The 25,202-nt window shown below is 55.4% G+C and overlaps 1 protein-coding gene across 8 annotated transcripts in view; it reads right to left on the bottom strand.

Moving 5' to 3' along the window:
- The window catches only part of CACNA2D2 (calcium voltage-gated channel auxiliary subunit alpha2delta 2), a 142,195-nt gene that overhangs the window by 49,287 nt on the left and 67,706 nt on the right, over nt 1–25,202 (bottom strand). For all 8 annotated transcript variants that reach the window (XM_058726801.1, XM_058726809.1, XM_058726804.1 and 5 more), the window contains exon 3: nt 20,375–20,491. In XM_058726801.1, coding sequence (XP_058582784.1) covers nt 20,375–20,491 — 117 coding nt within the window. The remainder of the gene's footprint in view (nt 1–20,374; nt 20,492–25,202) is intronic.

Below are 25,202 nucleotides of genomic sequence, written 5' to 3'. Positions count from 1 at the left end.
TCTCAAAGCCATGGCCTGGCCTTGTTCCTTTCAACGGCCTCAGAGGGACCAGCAGTCACACCCTCCCCCACACTGTGACCATGATTTTCTTTTCTTTCTTTCCTTTCTTTCCAGGGGGTGGGGTCGGAGTAGGGGGAATGGGAAGCTTGATGCAGCTGCCGCTCTGAGGAGTGAAAATTTTTATTTTATTTTTTTAGCTCATTCTTTGAAATAAGGATGCAATATGGGATCAATTTTTGATGACAGTGAAGTAAAAGGGGAAAATAGTAGCAATTTTCTCTTCTGAACATGCCCTATTTAATGGAAGGATGTCACGATGGTTTTATCCAGAGGAGAGAGAGGGCCTGGTTCCTAGGGACACATGGTCAATCAGAGATGCCTGGCAGGATCTCACCCTGGGGATGGCTGGACGTCCCCTCCCCAGATTTCCAGTGCCCCCCATTAGTATGTCTACCAGGGCCCAGGACTTGGGGAGGTGAGAGACTGAACCTGCAGGGCTCCACGTCACCTTCTGGGGCCCAGCTACTATGGACTGAGATTCCATCTCCCCTGACCCTGCACCAGGGTGGACCCTCCCCACCTTGTGCTCTGCTGGTCTCTGCCTGCATCAGGATTCTAGAGCTGGGACCCCAGGGAATCCAGTGTTAATTAGGGTTATAAAATCCTGCCCAGCTGCTGCTGCTGCCTTTGTGTTAAAGCTAGGGAGCTGAGCTCCGGTTGGCCTGGAGCCGGTGAGGGTGAAGAATGGTGGTGGAGGCTGACAGGGGAAGGGACAGGACACCCCAGGATAAGAGAGTGAAGTGCTGAATCCTCAGCTGGCCAGGACTTGGATCAGGCATCCCGCCCCTTATCTCGGGGCTCAGGAGGGAGAGATGGGGTGACGAAGGGGGCACTGGTTGGGAGTTTCTCGGGGACACTGACCCGAGACCACTGCAGGAGCAACAGGCCTTCAGACCCAGTCCTGCAGGAATCTTGGGACCCTGGCTGGTTTTCAGGAGGACACACCCTGCTCTGCTGCTCTAAGTTGCCCCAGGTGAGGTTGAGATCCTTGGGCTGGATGGACTGGGAGGCCAGGGGTCTGGCTGCCAGAGCCCCATCTTCACCAAGAAACCCACACATTCACCACAGAGCCCCTGAAAGCCTGGGGCACCCCTAGAGCAGCTGAGTGGCACCCTGGCCAGCCTTGGCCCACCCTTCCTGAAGTCGAGTTCCCTCTGGCTAACTGTCCTCCAAGGCCTCCTTCACCTTGCAGTGCAAGGACTGGGGACAGAAATGAATTAGAGCCATACCTTGAAGGACTGAGCTGCTCAGTGGCGGGCAACTCATTTGCAGACACGTGCAGTCACCCCAGGCGGCTTGTGACCCGCAAACACAGCACACAGCACACCAAATCCCCACATGCTCCCATGCGCCTGCACAGAATCCACGGTTATGGAGACCTCTAGCCACATGCCCTTGCAAGCATGGCTTCTGCCTAGGTGCGATTGTTACAGTCAATGACTTTGGCTTCACACAGTAGAAAAACACTGGCCTCTCTGGAGCCTTTTTCCATCTGCCACCCATGGGCCCACTACACACACAAGCAATCCCAGACCCTTCCAGAGTGCTCACTAGGAGGCCAAAACAGCACTGGCAAGAACAGGCCCTGCTACCTCCTCCAGGGCACCTCCTGCCCCAAATATCCGCAGATTCTAGAAGACAAGTGGAGAGGTAGCGGGCTGGGCCTAGCATCGACAGATGCCGCCCAAAACCGCGCCTGCCACCTCCCTCCTCTCCTCGGCTGTGGCCGGGCCTCTGAAATAATTAGCAATTCTGCTCGACAAAACGCTGGCCCGATGGGATAATAAACTCCAACATCTGTCAGAAGAGCGAGCTCCTATGGAATTGCCAAGAGAAACATTTTTCTCCTCATTCAATTCACATTTAAATCGAAAACAACCCCTCCAAGTCTGCGCCAGGCCGGCGGCACGGGGCTCCGGGAGCCCACAAGCTGTTCCCGGGCCTGCAAAGAGGCTCGGACGAGTGGTGATCACTCACTCAAATTAACAAATCATTTTATTTAGAAATGAAGAGAATTTGTAAGTGACGGATGGCTTGAGAGCCACTGAGGAGGAGAGGAAAGCCAGCCGTTGGCCCCACTGCTAAACCAGCGGGCAGCCCTATGGTCCCCAGTGCCCTTCTGGCCCCTGGCAGAAAGGCCTCCCTGAGAGCTCCAGTCATGGGAGCCAGCGCTCCCCCATCTTCACAACCACCCAGTGTGGTGACAGGCCAGGAATCATGTTGCTGTTCTGTAGTGGGAAACTGAGGCTCGGAAATGCCTAAGACCCCAGTTGTTCCTGTTGGCCTGAGAAGGACACAGGCCCCCCTTTCAGGGAGCTCAGGCAGGGCTTGCTCTGCCCAAAAGATGACTTCCTGGGCCTGCAATTCCACCTCTGGGCTGCTGGAGGTGCTGTGCAGAGAGGACTGAGTCCTGTGTGAGTCCAGGGTTGGGTCTGGCTATGGGCAAACTTGGCTTTATCCAATATAACTATGTTCTTTCTTTCTTTCTTTTTTTTTTTACAATGACATTCTTGAAACAGGAGCCCTAGAAATCTGGGCCCAGGGTCTCAGATTTACTGTCTATACAAGGAAAAAAGTAGACTTAGATTGCCAAAGGTCTTCCCAGCTATGAAGGCCTCTGAAGACCAGGTACAAAATACTGATAAATGAAAAAAAAAGTTAACAAATGAGCCCCAGTCCTGGCCAGGCCTCTCCTTCGGGTTCTGACAGTGCCCTCTGTGCCTCCGTAAGGTCGCCTCTTTAGGGTTCCCAAAATGCCCATATGTCTTCCATCATACCCCTCCTCAGAGTTCCCCCAGGACCTATGTGCCCTCATCAAAGACTTCACTGCTCTGTCACTTAATTTCCCAGCAGACAGTGCACTCTCTGAGGCAGGGACAGTGCTGTTTTTTTTCCCATCCCAGTGGTGCTAGTGCCCAGCTCTTGGTAACTATTTGCCGAATAAATGAACGAATGAATGTCTGGCTGCGCAGACACTTAAATGCATGAGACAGGGGCTCGATTCAGTGTCTGATTACCATGACACAATCTCATACCTCCCTGCTTTTGCATAGAATATTTCCTCTGCCTGGAATGCCATTCTCCTCCCTGTTTTTTCAGAACAATTGTTTCCTGCTTCTTAATGTCCAGCTCAGTTGTACTCTGTGCTGGGCTTCCTCCTGCTTAGCCTCTAACAGCTGTGGCACCAGGCTGGTTTACAAGGCTGGCCACACTGGGCCAGGTTCTGTTGAGGTCACAGTGGGGCCTGATTCCTCCTGTGTTCCCTCTGGGGCCAGGGCTGATCTGAGGTGGGGGCTGATGGCATGCCCTACCTACCCCTAAGAGCTTTCCAGTTGGAAACATCAGGAGCTGCTACAATAAACTGAGGAGAGTTTGAACACCCTTGGAGAGTGGAGGGGGTTGTGGAGGGGCAATAAGACAGAAGATAGGGCCAAAGAGATGGGCAGGAGAGGACAGATTCTCAGGAAGACAGATTCCTAGAGCCAGGAGTGTTGAGGTGGCAACAGAGCTGGGGTTGCTCCTGCAGGCCATTTTCCTGCATGAGGCTCAGAGAAATGTTTCTTCTCCTCCAACTCTGACTGTTAGCTCAGATGTTCCATTGTGAGGAGACCCTTGATGTGCCTGATGATTCAGTGTTCCTCATCATAGGCTTCAGGGAGCCCCTGCCAAGGGGAGAGAAGACAGGAATGGGGTGCTCTGAAAACACCATACCTCTGTCCTGGACCCCATTGGCTCTGCAGAGGAGCATTGGGGAGACCATGACACCAGCTGTGGGGCTGCATCGACTTAGATGGGATCCTGGGAAACTTGGGCCCCAGCTGGTGTTATCCAGTGGTCTTGACCCTTTTCCTTTCTGCACCTCAATTTGCCAATCTATAAAACAAAGATATCCATCCTGGACCTGCCTGCCTACAGGTGCAGTGGTGCAGTGAGTGGAGAGAGGGACGATGAGACATCTGTGACAAAGGGTTTCCAGGCAGCAATGAGCATGTGCAGGGGGTGTTGACCTGGGACACACAGACGCACACATATGGGCATGCATAGGCCAGGATGCACACATGCACAGGAATTAGCTGCAGGTGTGTGTGCACGTCTGTCTGTAGCCATTCACATGGGTGCACGCGGCTTAGGTATGCTGCTGGGGTTGCAGAGTGGGAGATGGGATGGGAGCACGCAGGTTTTATACACATACATGTCTGTAGGTGCCTGAAGCCCACATGAGTGCCTGTAAGTGAGATGGGCCATGTTGGGCAGCAGGAACCTTGAGATAGTAGAGCTCTCTCCTGCCTTCCCAACCCAGCTCTTCAGACTCTTTCAGCACACACGCTCCGCATATCTTAGACATATACCCACGCATGCGGGCCCTATCACAGAAAGCCCTGACTGGCCTTTAGACATACATACGGGCATGCATATACATTTAGCACCATCCCTGACATGCATTTGGGGGCACATCCCAGCCATACCGACAGCTTCCCAAGAGCAGACACATGCTCTGCTTGTTTTTGGCCTTAGGTGGGCCCCATCACCAATGCTGTGAACTCTAAAGGGAACTTGGGAGTTTTCTTTTGCTGACACAGGCAGCTGCTCAGGGTGGCCTGGCGCTGGGCAACCCAGGAAGATCCAGCACTGTCTGCTATGGCCACCTTGCATCTCTCACTGCCTGCTTAGAGGCAGCACTCTGGGCACAGGTGGGTGTCTGCAGTCTAGGGGAAGCTCCTGTTTAGTCAGGTTCCTGGAAAGAGCAAGGGTGGGTTGTGGGAGGGAGACCTCACAGAGTCTCAGGAAGCTGTGTCCCGGTCAGGAGATGGGGCTTGACCCTGAGCTGCCTCCTTCTCACTGCCTTCAGCCCTGCTCAGGCTCTGGGTTTGCGCTTATGGATGTGTGTGTGTGCTACTGACACCCGCTCCTTGCCTCCCTGATGTGATTGTCTTCTGACACCCCTCTGATACTCCATTACACATCCTCACATTATTTGTCAACTCTCTGCCTCCCATCTGGACCACAAGGTCCCAGAAGGCATGACCAGGTCTGCTTCTGTCACTGTGGAGTCCTCAGCAACCAGCAACCAGCACAGGGCCTGGCAAACAGAAGACATTTGGTGTGGACTTGGGAAATGAATAGACAGGTGGAAGCTGACATGATGGGGTTCAGGGGGCACTGAGAAGTGCTGCAGTGGGAGGAAGAGCCTGCCACCCCTGCCCATATCAGCTTTGGAAATCAATGGGCCCTATGGAAGAGTGAGCCAGGAAGACAGGGCAGTGCCGTGAGAGGCAGGACCATACTTCTGTTCCTATTAGCCAGAAGAGGCTGCACCCCACCTGCCCTGTGGGGAATACACAGGCTCTTCCCCTAAGATCACCACCACTCCCCAGAGCCGCAAAGTATCCCCAGAGCCGCAAAGCATCTGCAGTAGAAGTGGGCACTGCCTGGGGGCTGGGCCAGGTCACAACACAGGCACAGGCATGCAGTAGGTGCTCAATATATGTTGTAAAATGAATGATATCCCTGCCTTACTCAAAAGGCTGCCAGGGCTTTCAAGGCCTGGTGTTCAAGGCCTCCCACTGCCATTTCTACCTTATTGGTTGTGCACTGCTTCTTCCTCAAGCTCGCCCCTGCCCATGGCCCCTTCATCCCTTTTTTTATGCTGTGGTCCCATCTGGCCTGCCCCTCCTCCTGGCCAATTCCCCGGCCAGATCCTGTCACAGCTCACCGGCCTCTGTGGGGATGTCTCCCTGAGTGCTCCCAGGGCCAGTCCCAGACACACATGCAGGTGTCAGGAGGGGTACTAAGGGCAGCCCAAGAGGTGAGTGGTAGACGAACTCTTGTTCTAGCCCCTCAGGGCCAATGTCCCCATTGCAGCCCCTTCTCTGGGGCATCCTGATGCTCCCATGAGGGCCAATGTCCCCTGTCAATTGCTGCAGGCTGGACAGGAGGAACAAAGCAAGGGGTGAGGGGCTAGGCCCATGGGGGCGTGGGCTCTGCCGGCAATGTCTCTGCTCTTCCCCTGGGCTCAGGCCTGGCTGGAGTCTTGAGTCCTAAGCCTTTGGAGACTTGGTGGGGCAGGGGGGTTGCCCTTGAGATGGGAGAGGTACAACCTGTGGTGGGGACATCTTAGAATGTGATGTGAGGATGTGTCTGAATTTGTGGGGGGCTTCCTGGGCTTTGTCTAGAAGCTTCAGATGGAGGCACTTGCCTATAGAGGAATGGAAGAAGGGACAGGAACATGGGGGTGGGGGGTGTGGTAACTCAGTCCGTGTCTCCTGGGCCAGGGAGGGCTAATGGGCAAGGAAGTCTAAGCCAAAATTCTCCAGAGGTGGAATCAAGGCTTAGGCTTCAGCAAGAGGGATCATGATCTGACATAAGGAAGAAAATCCAGACATTTGGTGGGCTCCAATTCTGGAATGGGACCCTGAGGACATGGTGGCATTTCCCTCCCGAGTCAGGGATAGGCTAACATGCCACTGCCTGGGGACAGGGAGTGGGCCAGCCCTCCTCCAGCCCCCTAATTAGAGAAGCTGTTCTGGTTTCCTGGCATCAAGGACCTGTGTCCCCAGAATTCCTGGGACCACAATCTTGTGAGCCAGGACCTGACCTTGTCCCCCTGAGCTGCGTTGGTAATTTTACATGTGAAACATCTGTGACCTAGTTGGTGACCTCGAGGCCTCGAGGCCCATGACACCAACCCTGGGCTGCATTTCGCCTGACAAGTAACCCTGGGAACATTTTTCCAACTTGTGATCAACGGACTCAGGAGTGACCCTGAAGCTGCTAGAGCAGACAGCACTCTCATGGGAAAGCTCGGTGGAAATGGGCGCGTGCTATGGCTCTTGAGCGATTATGTGGGGTGCGGTGGGAGTGCACACAGGCCCTCGGGGCTGGCACCATTCCTCAAATTTGGCAGTGCACCCAGGGCTGGAGCCCTTAGAAATGCTGCTCTTGACAGCCAGGAAGCCAGGGAGGGTGACACGGTGCAGGGGGCAGCCGGCAGCCTCCTCCAGGCCAGGCTCTGGCTCCCTTGGGTCCTCTATGGAGACTTAGAAAGGCCCGACCTCCACTCCTTGTCCGCTGTCCCCTCCCCCCATCTCTCCTTCTAAGAGGAAAATCACAGGGAAGCAAACCTTGGGGGGAGAAAGGAGAATGTTTTTAATTAAAAGTTTAAGAGAATTCACGTCCTGAGGGAGTCGGAGCAAGAGAAGGCGGGGAGACAGTGGGGGCAGTGGGGGGGGTCGCGGGAAAGTAGGCCACACCAGCTGAGGGCTGGAGCCCAATCCTTCCAAATGCCCAGGGCCCACCACTGCAGCAGGTTCTGAGCCACTGAGGGCTCTCTGTGCAGATGAGGCCTCGGCTACCTCTGGTTTCCCATCTAGGGAATGGGTGGGGGAGGTGGGGCAGGGGGCTCAGCAGTGATGGCTGGACCAGAGCAGCACCAATTGCTGAGGCTAAAACAGCTTAAATTCCTGCACTGCTCCTTCTGCCTAGCCCTACCACTGGAGGCAGATGTTCCTGGTGCCCCCTGGCTGGAGCTGCCATGCTTGGTCAGGGCCAAGGCCTGGGCCACCTGCTGGGGGGCTCCATATGTGCCCTGTCTATAGTTCATTGTCTCAAGAAGCCCCCACCTCATGGCTAGACCAGATCCTGGTCGGGACGGGTGGGGTGGAGAGTATGGGGGGTCCAGGGCAGCCCGATTGCTGTGGGATCTTGTCCAACAGGCGGGGGTGGCAGACAGATGTTAATGAGGATCATTGGGATTCCTATAAACCAAGTATTGGCTGCACACCTGGCTCAGCTCATCCATGCATGGCCATGCATACTGAGCAGAGGCATTTGGCATTCGGAATTCTGCCCCCTCACTCCCAGCCTGCCTGCCATACACGTGCCTACCAGGGCAACTCCACTTAGTGACTCAGTCTGAGCCTAGCTTGGCCTGATCAGTCCCTGAGTGTGAGCAGGTACCCATAGGTGCCCCCAGAGCAGGGCTTGGTCAGCTCTACTCCATCCCTTCCTCCTGCCACAGGGAGGGTACAGACACCCTCAGCCCACTGACCTCCATCTGGTCACCAGGCCCCGGGTCCAGCATGTATGTTAAGGGGGCCAGTGCATGGGGTGGGGGGTCCCGTGCACAGGGGTTGGCCAGAGCTGACCTGCAAGATGGACTCATCCCCAGTAATCTTCCTCAATCCCATCCCCGCCTACCCCTTCCTGGGAAAAGGAAAAGGCGAAGGGAAAATAAGACAGATGCAGTATTTTGCAAAATGAGCTAATTACACAGCAGTCATACAAGGAGATGACATTAGCAGCATATTTGATAAAAGGAGACACAGGTATGCATGTGGGAGGTAGAGAAAGGTCACTGTTATCCCTGGGAGACTGTGGGGCTTGGTGCTTCTGCCAGGGCCATACGGAGTGGGGGCTGCAGCCCTGTCACTCAGGCCACAGTCACACAGCTTAATCCTGGGCCATGTGAAAGCCGCAACCTTAGGGAAACAAGTCAGTGTGTGCATGTACATGAGAACACACACGCTCATGTCTAGACACCCCCCATGGGATACATACACACATAAGCCCAGGAGAGGGAAGAACAGCCACACTCTCCCATGCCTCCCCTACACTCGCTCCCCTGCAACCTTGTGTCTTGGGGTTAGTTAGAGCTGTGCTTGTGGTGGGGGTCCTATGCACGAACATCCAAGACAGAAGACAGTGTAGCTGTAGCTGTCATTAATGGGGCTGTCACCACTGCTGGCTGAGAACGGATAGATGCATTTTCTCGTTTAAATGCCTACTCATCTGCTGGCCCCTGGGGTCAGGGCCCTCCCACCTGAGGGATGTGGGGGTACACCAGCCCAGGCTGTTCCTCTCATCTCACGGTACCTACTCCCCAACTCTTCAGCTCTTCATACTATGGGTGTATGGGAAGATGCTCTTGAACTCCCTAAGCCCCAGCACCCAGCAGGGCCCTGAGGCCCCCAATGACCAGAGCCAAAGGTCCAAGATGTAAGCTCAGAAGAGCTTCGAGCCCCTCAGAGCTCTGGGCAAGAATGTGTAGTGGTGCTAAACTTGCACAAGGACACGAAGATGTGAGTGGCTCTGGGTAGAAGGCCACAGCTCTCACTCCCTGAGATGTGAGCACCACACACCACTGCTGCACACCAGTCTCACCATGCTTCCCTCTGGGGAGGGGTCAGCAAACACCTGAGGACGGAAGGTGGGGGCGGGCAGGAAGTGCTGCCTACTTGCTGACAATCCCCATCGGTTCCTCGGGGTTCGGCCTTCTCACCCCACAGCCTGCTCCTGACCGTCCAAGACCCCCTGTCCCCGTAAGTGCCACCTTCTCCACCCCCCCCCCCCCCACCCAGAACCTGGAGGGTTCAGCCTGTTTCCCTTCCCATTCTAACCCCTAAGCTACACTCAACTCTGCCTGACCCCACACTCCTACCCGCAGGGCCCCTCCATGCTGTTCTCTTTCGCAGAATGCTCTTCCCCACCCTCTGGGAAGCAAACCCCCTCCTTCCCTCCAGCTTCAGCCCCAGCCTCAGCCTCAGCCTCAGCCTCAGCCTCAGTGTTACTTCTCTGTGCTTCCAGGTAACTGGGACTCTTTCATGAAAGCCCAAAGTGAGGTCAAGTGATGGCGATCTTCCCCGTGGCCCAAGCCCCTGCCTTGTAACAGTGATAACCACACAGCACACACAGGTCTAAGAGCCAGTCAAGTCTCAGCTCAGACAAAACCCTCGGCAATCCTGCCAGGTGGACTCTTCTCTGATCCCCTGCCCTGACCCTGTCTCAGTGCCCGTCCATCCATCTGTCCATCTGCCGGATGCTCATGCCTCCTCAAATTGGATGCTGCTGGATCTGATGACAAGGAACACAGGGGAGGCGAGGGGTGGAGCTGGGCCTGGGGAGGGACTCTGCAGAGGGGGTGGGGAAGCCCCAAACTTGGCCTTGAGAGGCCTGAAGGCCGTCTCTGCCAGGAAGTTCCTGAGTTGTGCCAAGGGGAGACTGCACTGGTCCCTCCTAATCCTGCTCCTGGCCTGGGGATGCCCTTGCTGGTTCCCCGTACCTACCCAGTCCAGGCCCAGCAGTCAAGTGGGTGAATCGGTGGGTCATAGGTGGGGAGCTGCCTGCTTGCCCATCAACCCCAACTATCCAGGGAGGGGCTAGACCCAAGGCACCTGGGCAGCTGGAGATAGGGCCTCACACCCTCGGCTCCAGCTGGTGTTGACACAGCAAACATGCCGCGACTCCCATTCGCTGAGGCACCAAGTGGGCAAACACAGGAAGGCTGGAACAAAGGGCCTGACAACCGTGACCAGCCTCTCAAACAAGGGACCCAAGCCCTGTGCCAGGAGGCAGGAAGCATTAAGCAGCCTGGACAGTGTGGCCCACAGAAGTGGAAGCTAGGGACAGACCCTTGATGAGGCATCCAGACTAGGGGGAGCCGGCCTGAAGACCGATGGCCTGGGGTCAGTCCCGTGCTAGGCACAGACCAGTCTCATCCATGGGACTTGTCCCATGTGCATTCCTTCTTGAATCGGTGTCACCAAGGTCTGGGCATAAACTCTGATGACAGATCTGTGAGGCTATGCTTGTTGCTCCTACTGTCCGGGTAGGGAAACTGAAGCCCAGAGAAAGTGAGATCTGCCAAGGGTTCAGTGCGCTACTCAAGTGCAGAGTGGGGGCTATAGCACAGCAGTGGTTTAGGCCCCTGATGCTTGGCCACCATCCGCTCTGGGCCTGGTCATGTGTATCATGAGCCATGCCACATCTTTATGGGGGACTCATGGCCAAAGGTTCTTTTTGGAACAGTGCAAGGTTAGGACTATGCAGGTTGTGGTCACTACGTGAGGTTTCCACTAGACTGCAAGGAATGATGTCTCCACTGGGCATAGCCCTGCATGCCTCTGCCGAAGGCCCACCTCACAGTGTGTTTGTGCACGTGCTCTGCACAGCCACGCCATTGGGCGAGACCTTCCATCACCTTATGCATGTGGATGCCCCACCATGAAGACATGTACGTGCTCTCTGTACCTCTGGTCTGTACTTTGCTGTGCCCTCCGCCTTGGACCCTCTTCCTCTGCCTGGCTACATCTTCAGCAACCCCCCTGCCCCCACCTCAGGTCCCCTAGGCCTGATCAGTATCCACAGGCTTACCACCCTGGCCCACACTTTGTGGAATGGGTCATATCACTGTCACCTTGAGCAGACTGCACTCTTTGAGGGAGGAGCCCCATAGGTCTATTCCCCCATCTCTGGACCTGGTAACCTAGTATGGTGCTCATACACATCGGTTGCTCAGCACTCAGTAAACAAAGGTTGAAGGAAGCAAACAGCACCCAAAGTACCGGGTATCCCTTGACACAGTGAGCCAGGATCAACTGATCTCCGGGAAAACCTTGGGGGACCCCACCCAGGGTCACTATGACACCATGGGCTGGGCTGGCCTTCAGGTGTGGGTTTGGAAAGACTAATGAGGGACCTCAGAGGGGCTTCTCACCATGCCTGTGCTGGGTGCAAGGAACCAGGCCCTCTCTGCCAGCAGCCCTGTGAGCCGACTCACTTCTCCCATAGGTACCCACTATCAAAGCAGAGGCATTGGTCCCTAGGTATGTTAAGCCATGAAAAATGGGGATGACAGAAGTGACTGGCTGCTCCCAAGCCTGCCGCACCCTGAAGGGGCCATGCTTACCAATGTGCAGCTACCACCACCCCAGGCCTCAGGTGGTGAGCCCTGCCCCCTACCTCTGTCATCTCTTCACCCCCTTCCCCTCCAGTGGAAAATGATGCACAGGCTACACCTGCTCAGCTCCCTTCCCAGCTCACAAAACCCGCATGGACAGACGCAGCCTGACTCACTTCTGCTCATGCTCACTGCCAGGCCAGGGCTTGGTGCCTTCCTTCTTCCCTTCCTCCACTTTTGGAAATTCTACCAGCTCAAGTGCCACCACCTCCAGGCTGTCTCCTTAGACTTCCCCTCCCATATCAGCTGTTCTATACACGAGGATCTCAGAGTTTGTCCGTCTCCTCAAAGTATGGGGTCCTGGAGGATGGGGACTAGCTGGGCCACCGGCTCACCCTGCCTTAGATGCACCCTCCCTCCCCCAGCCCTTGTACATGAGGTTTCAGAACAAAGGGCCAGAAGCTATTAAAACTCAATTAAATTTCTCACTTCTCTGATCCTGAATTAGACTGGTTTGTCCCTGTGGCACCTGCGGGCCCTGTTCTTCCACATCCCAGCATCTGCCCCACGTGTCCAGCTAGGACCCCCAAGGAGGTGGGCAGAAGCAGGAGAGGATCCTACCTCAGCGCCGGCTTCTCTGGGAGTGTAATCCAATGTGTCTTCCCTGGGGGTCCACGGCCGTTTCATCCATTTGGCTGACCCCCCACCCTCATGCCCTAGATTCCCTTTCCTGTGGTAGTCAGGACATACAGGTTGAATAGGAACCCACTCTCTAGCTATCTATCCACTCTCTAGCTATCCTGTGTCCCCCAACTGAGGTCTTGCCCCTAGGCCCTTGTTTGTGCTCTGCCCCCTGCCTTGCAGACCCTCAACTTTTCCTTCCCCACCCTGGGGCTTCCTCTTTGCTCTAGTCAGCATGGCTCTACTTCCTCCCAATCCTCAGGAGCTCCGTGAGGAGCAGGCACACAGGCTCAGGAGCCAGGGTGAGCTGGGGGAATTGTGACCCTGTTTTAGCCAGGCAACAGCCAAGGCTGGCACTGTCTCTGCACCTCTATTTCCTCATCTGTAAAATGGTAATTCTGCTCTACAGTAAAGCAGAGACTGGCTCCACACCTGGGGTCAGGCTGGGGGCAATGGGAAGGTTTGCTGAATGACTGAGTGAACACGCAAATGACAGGGAGACTGAACGGTGCTATGGGGAAAGCACCTGGCATCATGGAGCAAGGCCACTGGGCAGGTGAGGCTGACACCCCCTCTTGGAGCAAGTTCTGGGTCTGGGGTGCCTTGGCTAAGGTATCTCCACAAGAAGTGGTCAATGCTGGTCAGGGCAGACAGGATGTTGAGCTTCCTGGCCTGACACGTGGCCCTTTAGTTTCCTCTGACCTTCAGCCACTAGGGAGAGTTCAGCAGCAGGGCGGGGGGTATAAGGCTGATCCACCAGGCTCTGTGGACTCAGGGGTGTTGCACCGAGGCCCCTAGATCCTTTGGCTAGAAGATGCTGGGGAATGACCACAGCTCTTCTGACCCTTCTTGAGGTCCCTGTACTATGGAGGAGGAGCCACGAGAGGAGCCTGCTCTACAGGGGAAATCCTAGGAACTAGGGAAGGCTGGCCCAAACACACAGCTCGGCCTTTCTTTAGCCTGACAGGCCGAGCCAGGCCTTCATCTGACCACCACTGGCTAGGGCAAGTAGGATGGATGAGGTTGGATGAATGAGGTTTCCCCTAAGGATCCTGGGGACACACCCCACCTGCATGACCTCCCTCTTCGTTTCCAGGGAGGCTGGCTGAGGCTGCGGCCTCCTAGGGGTCTCTGGCCACACCATGTATCCTCCGAGGAGGCCATCCCCATGTACACCTCCACCAGTTGCTGGGAGCGGCGTGTCTTTGCCCTGGGAGCGCTGACTCCCAGGGCCTGTGGGTATATGGGGAGTGCACAGCAGCTTACCTTTCCTCCCCTACACGTTCAGGCCACCTCGGAGGAGGAGCTCCCTCTGAGCCCTGTTCCTGAGTGGTCACTCTGCCACCACATGCTGCCTTGTCTCTCCTGAGTGCTCACCACGGCCCAGGTCCCCGTCCTTGTTTCCTTGCTGGCCGGCTCTCTTGCTGCCTCCCTCTGTTAGGTGGGGGTCCCCAAGAGTTCCCACATGAGAAGTATTCAACAGATGTCCATTCACTTATTCTGTGCTCCCCCCATCCCTGGGGGCCCCAGGTGGCTCCTCTGGGTGGCACTGGCACCTTGCCAGGAAGCAGCAGCGCTGTTTGGGTGAGGGGAGAATAATCAGCCTTAAACGTCGCAATCAGGGAGAACAGGCTGCTCAGGCCCCTGGCGCCCACGCGTGCGCCTAATTGGCTCTACGTGTCTGTGGCTCCTTTCAAGAGCGGGAAAGTGGAAGGGTCAAGATCTCTTAATGTTTGTAATGAAGGGGAGGCAGAAGCCACTGCCGGCCCCACGTAAACACCTTTTAATTGCACGGAGAAGGGTGGGCGGGGGCAGCCCATGCTACAGAATCCCTTGCCTGTCTGTCCCCCATTACTGTGGCTTTTAGAGCTTCCCAGTCTGCAGTCAGATCCCAGAGGGTGACCTCCAGCCAGAACGCAGAGTCACAGCCCTTGCACCTGTTGTACAAATGTTCCTGAGACTCCTACTCTGGGCCAGGCCTCCTCCAGGCCTTGTCCTTTCAGGGCTGATCTGCCCGTCCAACCCCCATCAATCAGTGCAGCTGAGGACCCAGCTCTGAACCAGCCTCTGGCTGTCTCAGTGCCAAACTCTTCCCCCCAAATCCTTGCTGCCTCTTCCAGGCAGCCCCAAGCTCAGTTTTACCCTCTTAAACTGAAGTGATCTTCCTCCTGCTACAGCTGCCCCATTCCATCTGCACCTCTCTGAGGTCCCAATGTCCCCTGCTTACGCGGCTTTTATTCATCATGGCTGCATCTCTCTGTCCCATTACACCAGTGGTTCTCAACCAGGATTTGGGGGTAAGGGAGTTTTCCCCCCAGGTGACATTTGACAAGATTTGGGGACATCTCTGGTTGTTACAGCTGGGGGAGTGGTGTACTACTGGCATCTAGTGGGTGCAGGGCAAGGACGCTGCTGAGCAATCCTACGGTGCACAGAGCAGCCCCCACAACCAAGAATTATCCTGCTTGAAATGTCAGTAGTGCTGACACTGAGAAACCCTGACTTGGATGAAGCCTTGGAAAGAAAAGCAGCAAGTAAGCAGGAGCGAGGTGGAGTGTGCTCCCTCCTGACAGGAGTGGTCTGCTCTACAGCTTGGGAGGGGGGGCTCCCCGGCCCCCTCCCTGGCTCATTCCTTCTATTCCTCTGAGCACCCAACCCAGGGCCCAGTTCCTGAACAGACCTGGCCACACTGCCAACAATGCATCAGTTTAATTGGGTTAAGTGGCCATTAGCGGCAAAAGCAGGGCGGCTGTGTGCAGAAGGGTTTTTAATTTTACTCTTTAAATGATGCTCGCTCCCCAGAGAGGTGACTGAGGGTGGGAACACTGCCCACTGGAGCCCCCAGATCCAGGGCTGCAGCTGCGCCACCCCCTGTCCCATCCATCTGGGCCTCACAAGGCTGGGCTGGGCCTCACGAGGCTGGGCTGGGCCTCACGGGTGCACCGTGTCTGTCTCCACTGCCCAAGGAAGAACCTGTGGGCGCAGGCACTTGCCCAAGGTCACTAGGTCATTCCAGGGCAAGCCACTATCAGAGGAGGCCAGAGCCCCATCTCTTCTTCCCTCAGCCCTGTCCACACCCTGCAGTCAGCAAATGCCATGTGGCTACCGGTGGTAGTCCAGAGGAGGCCAGTGTTGGGGGGCAGTTTGTGGGGTCTGAAGCCCAGCTGCCCAGATCTAAAGCCTGAATTTGGTGTGGGGCTTAGGGCCAGTGGTTTAAACTCTCTGGGGCTCAATTTCCTCAAATGTAAAATGAGGATACGATACTCTCGGCTTGTAAAGAGGATTTGGAGAGATCTGGAGTGTTCTGGCTCATCGTAGGCTGGGCACCTGATAGGCACTAAGAAAGAGGCCAATGATCATGGGAGGGAATTATTTCTACCCATTTTAGGGGAAACATTCTGACTTCTGAATCTACATAAATCATCTGTGGGGCACTGAGAAATACTGAAGCTCAGCCCCATCCCTGGAGAATCTGATGTACTTGGTTTGGGGCAAGGCCTGGGCGTCACCATTTAAAATCTCTCCAAGTGACCTCAATGTTCAAGCAGGTTTCAAAACACTGCAGGAAGACAAGGGGCACCTGGGTGGCTCAGCTGGTTGAATGTCTGACTCTTGATCTCAGCTCAGGTCTTGATCTCAGGGTCATGAGTTCAAGCCCTGAGTTGGGCGTGGAGCCCACTTAAAGAAAAAAAGTTTGAAAAACACCATAGGAAGACAAAGGTACAAAGGCACAATGTCTGGAAAGGTCTTGGCCCTGGGAATAGCAGGAGGTACCTGAGGTGGAGCATGGGGAACATGGGCATGGTAGAAGGGGAGAGCTTAAGGACTGAGGTCTCTAGGTCCTGGATCCCCAGTCAAGCCTTTCCACTGCCTCTGGCTTGTTTGAAGTTTCAACTGAACCACAATGCCCATGGCCCCACCACTGAGAGGAGGCTGGAACCCCTTGCATTCGGGTCACTCCTGACCTTATCAAGGCTGTATCTCCTCTCACAGCCTCTCCTCTAAGCCACAGAACAGAGGCATCAGGGATGGTGCTGAAGGTGGCACAACCTTTGGGGACACTGTTTTCTTTGTGGCCTTTATAAATGATGGTTCCTGGAGGTATGAGACTGAGACCAGAAGTACTGGGCAGGGATGGTCTCATGTCCCTATTTTACAGAGAGGGATGCTAAGGCTTGGGATGGGACTAGACTGAGTGCTCTATGAGGGCAGGAGCAGGGCCTGTCCTCCCCCTGCCCACCAGCACCAGCCTGGCACACAGTAGTCCACTAGAGAATGTTGATGACTCAATGGAGGAAAAAAATACAACCAGGAAGAAATGACCTTTCTGACAAGGGCTGTGTGTCAAGGCCCCAGCAGGGAGGACAACAGAGTCCAGATCTGGGCTGCCTCCAATGTGCTGTAAGTTGCTAAGGCAACTCTGCCTCCAATGTGCTGTAAGAACTCAGGTACCTCCCTCCCTCTCCTGGGACTCAAGACCCTTAGAGAGTGGGCCTTGGCTCAGAGGACCCATCTCCCTGGTAGTAGAATTCATAAAACAGCTCCCTTCCATGTTTCCAAAGCTAAGGCCCTAGCAGGTTTCCTGGACTTGGGAATGCTGGTTGCCTGTGTTGCAAGGCTCCTGACCTGGCCCTGCTCCTTCCCTGACTCTTGCCTGCATAAATCACCTTGTGCAGCTTGGAGAAACTCGTAACAAATGTCTGATTGTCCCTGATTAGATGAGCCAATGAACTTCCGTCCTGTGTTGCTCAGATTTCTCTTTGCAAGTCCCAAATTAAAATTCCAGACCAGAGCAAGAGGATTTAAATTGGATTACTGGATGGGGTCCAGGGAGAGAGGAACAATGGATGGGGGGGCAAGGGGTCCAGGCCCCCACATCCCTGCCTCCATATGCACCCAGGCTGCAAACAAATGTGAGAAAGGAAAGAAGGGCCAGAACTTGATTAAAAGCAAATTTAAAACACAATTAAGACCAAAGCTCATCCTGAACAATTAGGACCAAGGCAGGGGAAGGATGGTTGTCCTCTGCATCCTCTGGGGATATGGACAGAAGCATCTTGTGGGCCTAGAGCCAGAGGCACTGCAGCAGGGGGGTTCATGGCCCAGCAGAGTGCTGGGAAGGTAAGGGTGGTGGGCTCTGTGCACACCTTGGAATCATGTGGGAGTCAAGGGCATGGCTTAGCATCAGAGTGACCTGGGTTCACATCCTGGCCTGATGCATGGCATGTCTGAGTCTCTGTCCCCTCTGTGAAGTGGGCCTCCCTCATGGGGTTGCAGTGAGAGTAACCTGTGACAGACAAGACATGGTGAGTGCCCAAACAGTGAATGCCCTTTTCCATCATTCTTTTTTCTTTTATTTGAGAGAGAGAGAGAGAGAGAGGGAGAAGGAGAGAGAGAAACAGCATATGTGAGAGCAGGGGAGAGGGGCAGAGGGAGAGAGAGAGGGAGAGAAAGGGAGAGGGAGGGAGGGAGGGAGAGAGAGAGAGAGAGAGAGAGAGAGAGAGAGAGAGAGAGAGAGAATCCCAAGCAGCAGGATCCATGCTCAGAGTGGAGCCTGATGTGGGACTCGATTTCAGGACCCTGGGATCATGACCTGAGCCAAAATCAAGAGTTGGATGCTCAACCAACTGAGCCCTTCAGGCTCTCCCCCATCATTCTTCTATTGAAAATAATTTGTGGCATGTCAGGCTGGCTCAGTTGGAAGGGCATGCAACTCTTGATGTTGGAGTTGTGAGTTTGAGCCCCACACTGGGTGTAGAGATTACTTAAATAAATTTTAAAAAAATAAGAAGAAAATAATTTGTATTTGGCACCAACTATGTACCAGGCCATGGGCTAGGCTGCAGATGCAGTGGGAAGGAGAGAGACCTCTGCCCTGCCTTGAGGGGCAGGGTCCAGCATGTGGGTGGGGTATAGAGAGAGTTGGGATCAGGACCCAGGCCTTGGGCTCTACCCTCCCTGCCAAGCTATCAAGGTTGATAGTTTGTCTAGAACTGGGGAGAAGAACTTGGGGAGGGACCTCAGATTTGCAGTGTCCGGGGAGGATGGGCAGGGGGCTGGGCCCTGGGCTCCATCTGTGGAGGGCAGGTCAGGTATCTGTCATTGCCACCACTCAGCACCTCTCATTGAGGGAACTGGTCCTAAAGCCAAGGTGGGCAGCAGGCCTAAAGGATGCCTCTTCTCAAATTTATCAGAAAGTTTCAACACAAGTTCAGGGCTGGTTGCCCGCACTTTGTAAAATGGAGGAAAGTAAGGAAGTAGTGGGCAAATGAGGAGTCTGGAATGAATGGAAGAGAGACAGAAAGAGAGGCAAGAAAGGAGGGGACAGGATCCAGGTCAGTCCCAGTTCTAGGAAAAGCAAGGAGGGGACATGATATGCTGGATGGATAGGGCAGCAGAATGTTTCTCACAGTCAGGGGAGACACTCTTGCCCTACCCTGGGACTGCTGTCCCAGTTGAAGACTGGGCTTTGCCTCCTCCCCGGGGCAGTTCATTTCTCCACTTGTCTCCCCACCTGTGACCAGGAGATCCTGAAGGTCAGGCTGGACTGGGGCTGGGCTCACTCTGGGTCGTCTGGATCCACCCTGGGTTGGGAGGCCTTCAGGCTCCACTTCCTCTGGGACTCTGGTCCCAGCATGCCAGCCTCTCCCTATTCTATGATTCCAGGTCACACAGGATGGGCAGGGGACCCCAGGGGGATGGCAGGGTCCAGCTCCTGGGGAAGAGGGTTCTCTCCTTGGGGCCTGGATGTGGTGGGGGCTTGAGCTAGGTCACTGACCTGATTTAACCCTGCCAGGCCCCTGGTCTGAGCTTGGGTATGGCTTGTATGGATTTGCTCATCCTTTTAAAAAAAAAATAGTTTTACTGAGATACAATTCACATACTACAGAATTTACTCACATAAAGTATATAATTCAGTGTTGGTTTTTTTTTTTTTTTTAGCACATTCAGAGTTGTACAACCATCACCACAATCTAATTTTAGAGTATTTTCATCACCCCAAAAAGAAACCCTGTACCCATTAGCAGTCCCTCCTTATTCCCCCTCCCTTCCAGCCCTAGGCAACCACTAATGTACTTTCCATTTCTGTGGATTTGCCTATTCTGGATATTTCACAGAAATGGGATCACACAATAGGTGGTCTTTTGTGGCAAGCTTCTTTCACTTAGCAGAATGTTTTCAAGTTCATCCATGTTGTCATGTGCATCATCAGTACTCCATTCCTTTTTACTGGACTCCTCTTTTTGACACAGGCTGAGGCTGGGGCAGTGGCAGCTGTGCCTCTGATCTGCGGGCAGCTTAGACACTCTCCCTCATTTACTGCACAACCTTGTAGCTCTAGAAGCCCCTCCCCACCTGCACTCCCTTGGGGTGGGTGGAGTTCGACAGGCCTGCTGGCTTTGTACAAGTGGTCAGTGCAGCTGAGTAGGGTCTGTCAACTCCCAGAATGGCAGCACCTTGGAGCTGACAGGCACAACCTCTCTAAGATTAGAGGGGGAGAGTGAGGCTCAGAGGGAGGCAGAGAAACATTCAAGGTCATGGGCAGAGCAGGGGCTCCAATCCCTAGCATTGCATGGCTCCCACATTCTCTGTGGGGCATTTGGGGCCGTTCCACATCCCCCCCCCCCCCCCCATCAGAGCTGCAGCCTAACCTCGCAGCCATCAGCAGATGCTCACCCAGGGCATGCTCATAGAACAGAGGAATCTGAGAACTCCAAGCCTGCCTGAGCCCCACCTTCATGCCCGCACAAGAGCCCCAAGACCCCAGGTCACCCTCCAGATAAAACTATCTGTTCCTGCCATTGCTGCCCACAGTCCAGGTGGGCACAGCCCTGCCAGTGAATTCAGCCTGAATACAGAGGGCCAGGAGGGCCACGTGTTCACGCTGGGTAGGCACACTGCCCACACAGTGCAGAGCCACTCGCCTGGCCCTCCCTCAACCCACATAACTGCACCTACCTTCAGGGCCTGCACCTTCCTGTCCAGCAGGCTCTCGATGTCTCCTGCCACCTTCTCCACCAACTTCTGAGGCTCGTTCTCCTGCACCTCAAACAGATTCCGGTTGTCCTTGTAGATCTAGAAGGAAGCAGGAGCCAGGGGTGAGGCCAGGGTGGTCCCACATTTCCATGTCACAGCCCCTTCATATCCCCCCTGCACAGTATGATCCAGCCCTTGGCCCTGCCCCAACTCTGGCTCTGGCCATTCGGAGAGCATGGATGTCTGAGGGTTGGGCCCACTGCCCTCCTGAACTTGAAGAAAGGCTACTACAGTCATGGGTTTCACAGCTTGCCCTGGTTGTGGCTGGTGGGATGGGGTTGTCACTGCCTTCTCTGGGACTCAGGGTTCCTCCTCCAGGAGCCATGAGCAACAACCGCGTGACTAGTTCAGAGTGGCTGAGAGCAGCAGAGGGGGAAGGGTGGGTTCAATAGGAGGCAGGGTGTGTGTGTTGGGGGGGAGGGGGGGAGATGGGACCAATAAGCATACACGGCATACCACATGCCTGCTGACATGAGGACACTGTCACACTCACTACACCACATATGCATCACATATAGCCACCCCTATACCCTTTTTTGCTGGTGTTGCCCCAGGGCATTTACAGAAACTGCAGTGGGGACTCTAGGCACCCCTAGGGGTTTCTCTCTCATTCAGCGCACAGAATATGGGGGCAGGGACCAGGGAAAAGGAGGCATGTGGGGAGGATAAATCTGCCCCTCTCTCCTTGAGAACTGGGTCTGTGCACACACTCACGTGGGGGTATAAAGCTGACAGTCTGCATCTGCATGCGTGAGCGTGTGTGTTATGGCTCAACACACATCCATCTGTGTGCATGTGCCTGCATGTTGGGGGTAGGATGGGGTTAGGGCCTCTAGATGAAGCCTGGGGCTTATATGTGAGTCAGAAGTGAATTCAGCCGGCCTCTTTGTTCCAGGCTGGGGTCTTGGGTGTCTGCACATGCATGGATGTGTGCATGTGCGTACGTGTGTGTGCATTGTACACTCACGTGTGTCCATCCAAATGACCCCAGGAGGTCTGCTCCCAAAGCTGACTCCTTCACAGAGGTCATATGCCACTACTGAACTGCTGCCATGGGGCCACGCCATTGGGCAGTGCAGAACCAGAGGAATTCAAAGAGAGAAGAGGTGATGAGGAGGAGATAAGGAGGTGGGAGAGGCAGCTGATGAGAGACAGACAGGCAGGCAAGATAAGGTCGGAGAGTGACAGCCAGACGAGGGGGAGATAAGGCCTCCAGCAGTTGATGGGGGAGGAGGTGGGGGATCAGGCACCAGAGCCCCTGCCCTGCTGCCCACTCAGCACCCAGCAGTCCAAGGGTTAAAGTGCCACACAAAGCCGGCTCAGGCAGTCTCCTCCTCCTGCCGCCCCCCATCCCTCCCGGCTTCTCTTTTCTTTTTGTCCTTCTCTTAGAACAAAATAATTTGTGGCGAATTCGCTCCTTCCCACAGAGCAGTGCCGATTAGAGGGCGAGGCATGAGGCCTGGACGCAGGGCCAGGGAGGACGGAGGCCCCAAGTGGGCATCAGGCCAGGCTGTTCCCCGGGTTCCCTGGGCTGGGCCTCAGGGCAGAGGCCCCCAGAAGATGGTGATGGAGACAGAGATCAAGGAGGAGTCTGAGTCTGGGGTCACTGGGAAATGTGGAGAGCCTGGAGTGCAGTGCCCACTGTTGGGGGGAATTGAGGCTCAGTAACAAGAAAGGACAGGTCAAGTCCACACGACTCTGAGTGGCAAAGCCAGGTCCTCCTGGACCTCTCCTTCCCGGGTTTCAGGGCTTTAAAAATACACCCTTTCCCAAGCATGAGCTGCTGGCCTGGAGCTGGGACACCCTGGGCTTGTTGAGGCCAGCTATACTGGCTAAAGCCTTGGCCGAGTGCACCCTGGCCCACTTGTGCCAGCAGGGGGCGCAGCTGCCTGGCTTCTCTGGGTAGGGGATGAAGTTCGGACACCTGACTCTCCTGTCAAGGTCATTCCCAGGTGTCCCAAACAGGGCTGTCCATAGCCGCGGCAGTCCTGGATCAGAGGCTGGACCAAGCAGCCTCCTGACAACTCTCCTCTGGGAGCCCTGGAGTTCCTCCCCACAGGATCTAGGGTAGCCCTTGCAGCGTCGCATGGTGACTAAGACAGGGCTCAGGAGCCATAGAGGGAGTGGGTCTCCAGGTGGCAGGGTCACACCCCAGGGCCCTGAAAGGTGGCATAAGGGCTTGAAAGCAGGAAACCTGCTAAGAGTCACCTCACGTCTGAACCTTGGTGTCCGATTTACTAAGCGAGAGAACAGCAGTCCCCTCTCTGCAGGCTGATGGAGGACTGCAAAGAACCTACACTATTGTCGCTGCTGCTATTGTTGAGGATCACCAGAATTCTGCAGAAGGAATCACAGTCCCTCCCTGCCTCCACTCTCTCTGCTATATCTGTACACTAAGGATCTGAAGCCATTGGCTCCCATTCCTGGGCAGACAGCCGTGGTCTCCTGGGGTTGGCTCGCCCCCAGCCCCACCCTCTTCCCAGGCCTTCCTGGGAAGCCCCTCTCCAGCCATACTGTTCTTGTCTCCAACACCTCAGCCTGGGCTCGAGAGGTGACAACAGGGGAGCCTAGACACAGAGACGCCACTGATACAGCCAAAGCCAGCTCCCTTCCAGCTCTCCCCAGGCACTGGGCCTGTGTGTAATGGACCCTTGGCAAATGCATATGCCCAATTCCGTGCTCAAGAGCAGAGCTCTGCGACCAGCTAGACCTCAGTCTGACTCATATTCCTGCTTGCAGTTGTGCTACCCCTTGGAACCTGGTGCTTCATCTGCCACACTTTCTTCCTGTCCCAAGGACCCTCTATGACATCTTTCTGCTGGCCCCCGGTGTCAGCATTGGTGGCCTCTCCAGCCCATTGACCTGGTGTGTCCCTGCAGGCTTCTGGGTCCCCAGCCTATGCTGATGCCCACTACCACACCTTTGCTCATGCTGTCCCTGTTTCCCGTCTGCCTTCCCTGCCTTTCTAAATCCTCTCTAGAGCAAGGGTGGTAAAATGGGCTAGAAGGAGTTTCTGGAAAGATGAGGGCTGAATCCTAGAGCTTCAGGGCCTGGTCAAACTACCAGCCAAGCCTGTGCCCCAGTCCCAAAAGAGCCCCGGAGACATAGTAGCCCTTGTTCCTTCTATCCCGAGTGCTTCATCCCTCTAAACATTCCCCTGAACCTGTTCCAGGTGCCCCTGGCTCCTGGGGGTGGGACCTGAGCTGAGCCCTGTGTCCCAGGGAGATCTGAGTGACACCATTCAGCAGATGGTCCCACCCTGGGAGATAGGGCATCTCTCCATTGATGCTGTCTGAGGAGGTGCTTTCTACCTACAGGCCTAGCAGGAAGCCTGGGAGACCCCAGGGCAGAAAGTATGCCAGGGCTGGCTCCCCTTGAGCCCCAGCCTCTAGCCCTGGTCCCTGGGGTCAGCTTAGAAGCAACAGAAAGGCCAGGGTGCACCGGGTGCAGGGCCTCAACAACCACAGCAGGACCGCATGCCCGCTGGTGTCCTTGGCCCAGCAAGCTAATTGGAAAAACCAAACAGCTCCCACAGCAGCACAGCCTCCAAGGCCCCGACTTCTGCACAGGCGGCTGGACTGAGGAAAGATTTGGGGGCTCACAGGTCTACAGGTTGTTGCAGCTCGGCACTAGCCATGATGGGGGAGGAAGAGGCAGGGGCTCTATCCCACAGAGATGGTGAACGGTAGTGGGTCAGGGCAGCAGACTGGCAGACAGGCTGGCTGGAGCCAGGTGAGCATATGGAGGTGGGGTGGGGGGAACAGGGCTGGGAGCAGGGGTGGCTGAGACCCCAAGGGATGACAATTCAGAGGCAGCTTGCAGCCCTTTGTTCACAGGAGTCCCTGGCTCCCCTCAGATACCTATGGCTTCCTCCCCTGAGGGCACCTCCCCCACTCAGTTATGGAAACCTGTCCCTCTATCTCTCCCCTCATCTCTTCACCTCTCTCCCTGTGCGTCCCAGTACTGGCCTCAACCCCAACCCTCTCTCAGCTCGAGTGATTCTTTAGTTAAGTGGCATATCTGGCCAGCCTTTCGGCCTAAGATTTTAAGGGCTTGTGGAGGCCAAGGTCAGGGGCCCCAGAACCTCTGCCCAGCCCCCCTGCTTCCCCAGGGGGCCTCCACATAAAGAGGAGCCTAGAGGACACCTGTAGATACGACAACCTTGGGCAGGAAGCCTGGATGGACACAGGGGCAGACAGAGCCACCCTCGTCCCCACAGCTCCCAACAGTCCTGACTCGGAGTGGGGTCAAGTTCTGAGGTACCTGGAAACAGAGACAGCCATCACAGGAGACAAGAGACCCCAGGACTGGAGACCTGGACGCCCCCAGTCATACTGGAGAGGCTCTTTGCAAAGTCCCAGAACCGGCGGCAGTGGGGCCTGGCCCTGAGCCAGCACCTAACCTGCCCAGAGATAGTAGGAAGGTGGGGAGAAAGGAGAGTAAAAGGAAGGCGAGGAGGGGAAGGAGAGGAGGGCAAAGGGGGAAGAGGGACAATGGAGGCCCTGGGAACGATGCTGTTCACGGAGTGCTGGCTCTGGCCACCCTGGGGCAGATGTTTTCACACCTGACCTCACTGATCTTGGACAACCCGAGGAGGTACGCTTCTGATCATGTCCATGTAGCAGACAGGGCACTGAGGGTCAGAGAGCTTAAGTTATACAGTAGAGATCAGATTCAAACCAGATCTGTCTGACCCAAAACCCTTGCTTCAGGTCACAATCTGTGCACTTCGGTTCCCTGCACTTATTCC

Source organism: Neofelis nebulosa, chromosome 4, assembly GCF_028018385.1.
Source record: "Neofelis nebulosa isolate mNeoNeb1 chromosome 4, mNeoNeb1.pri, whole genome shotgun sequence".
In the NCBI taxonomy this organism is placed as follows: Eukaryota; Metazoa; Chordata; class Mammalia; order Carnivora; family Felidae; genus Neofelis; species Neofelis nebulosa.
This window is presented reverse-complemented; position numbering and strand designations above follow the sequence as displayed.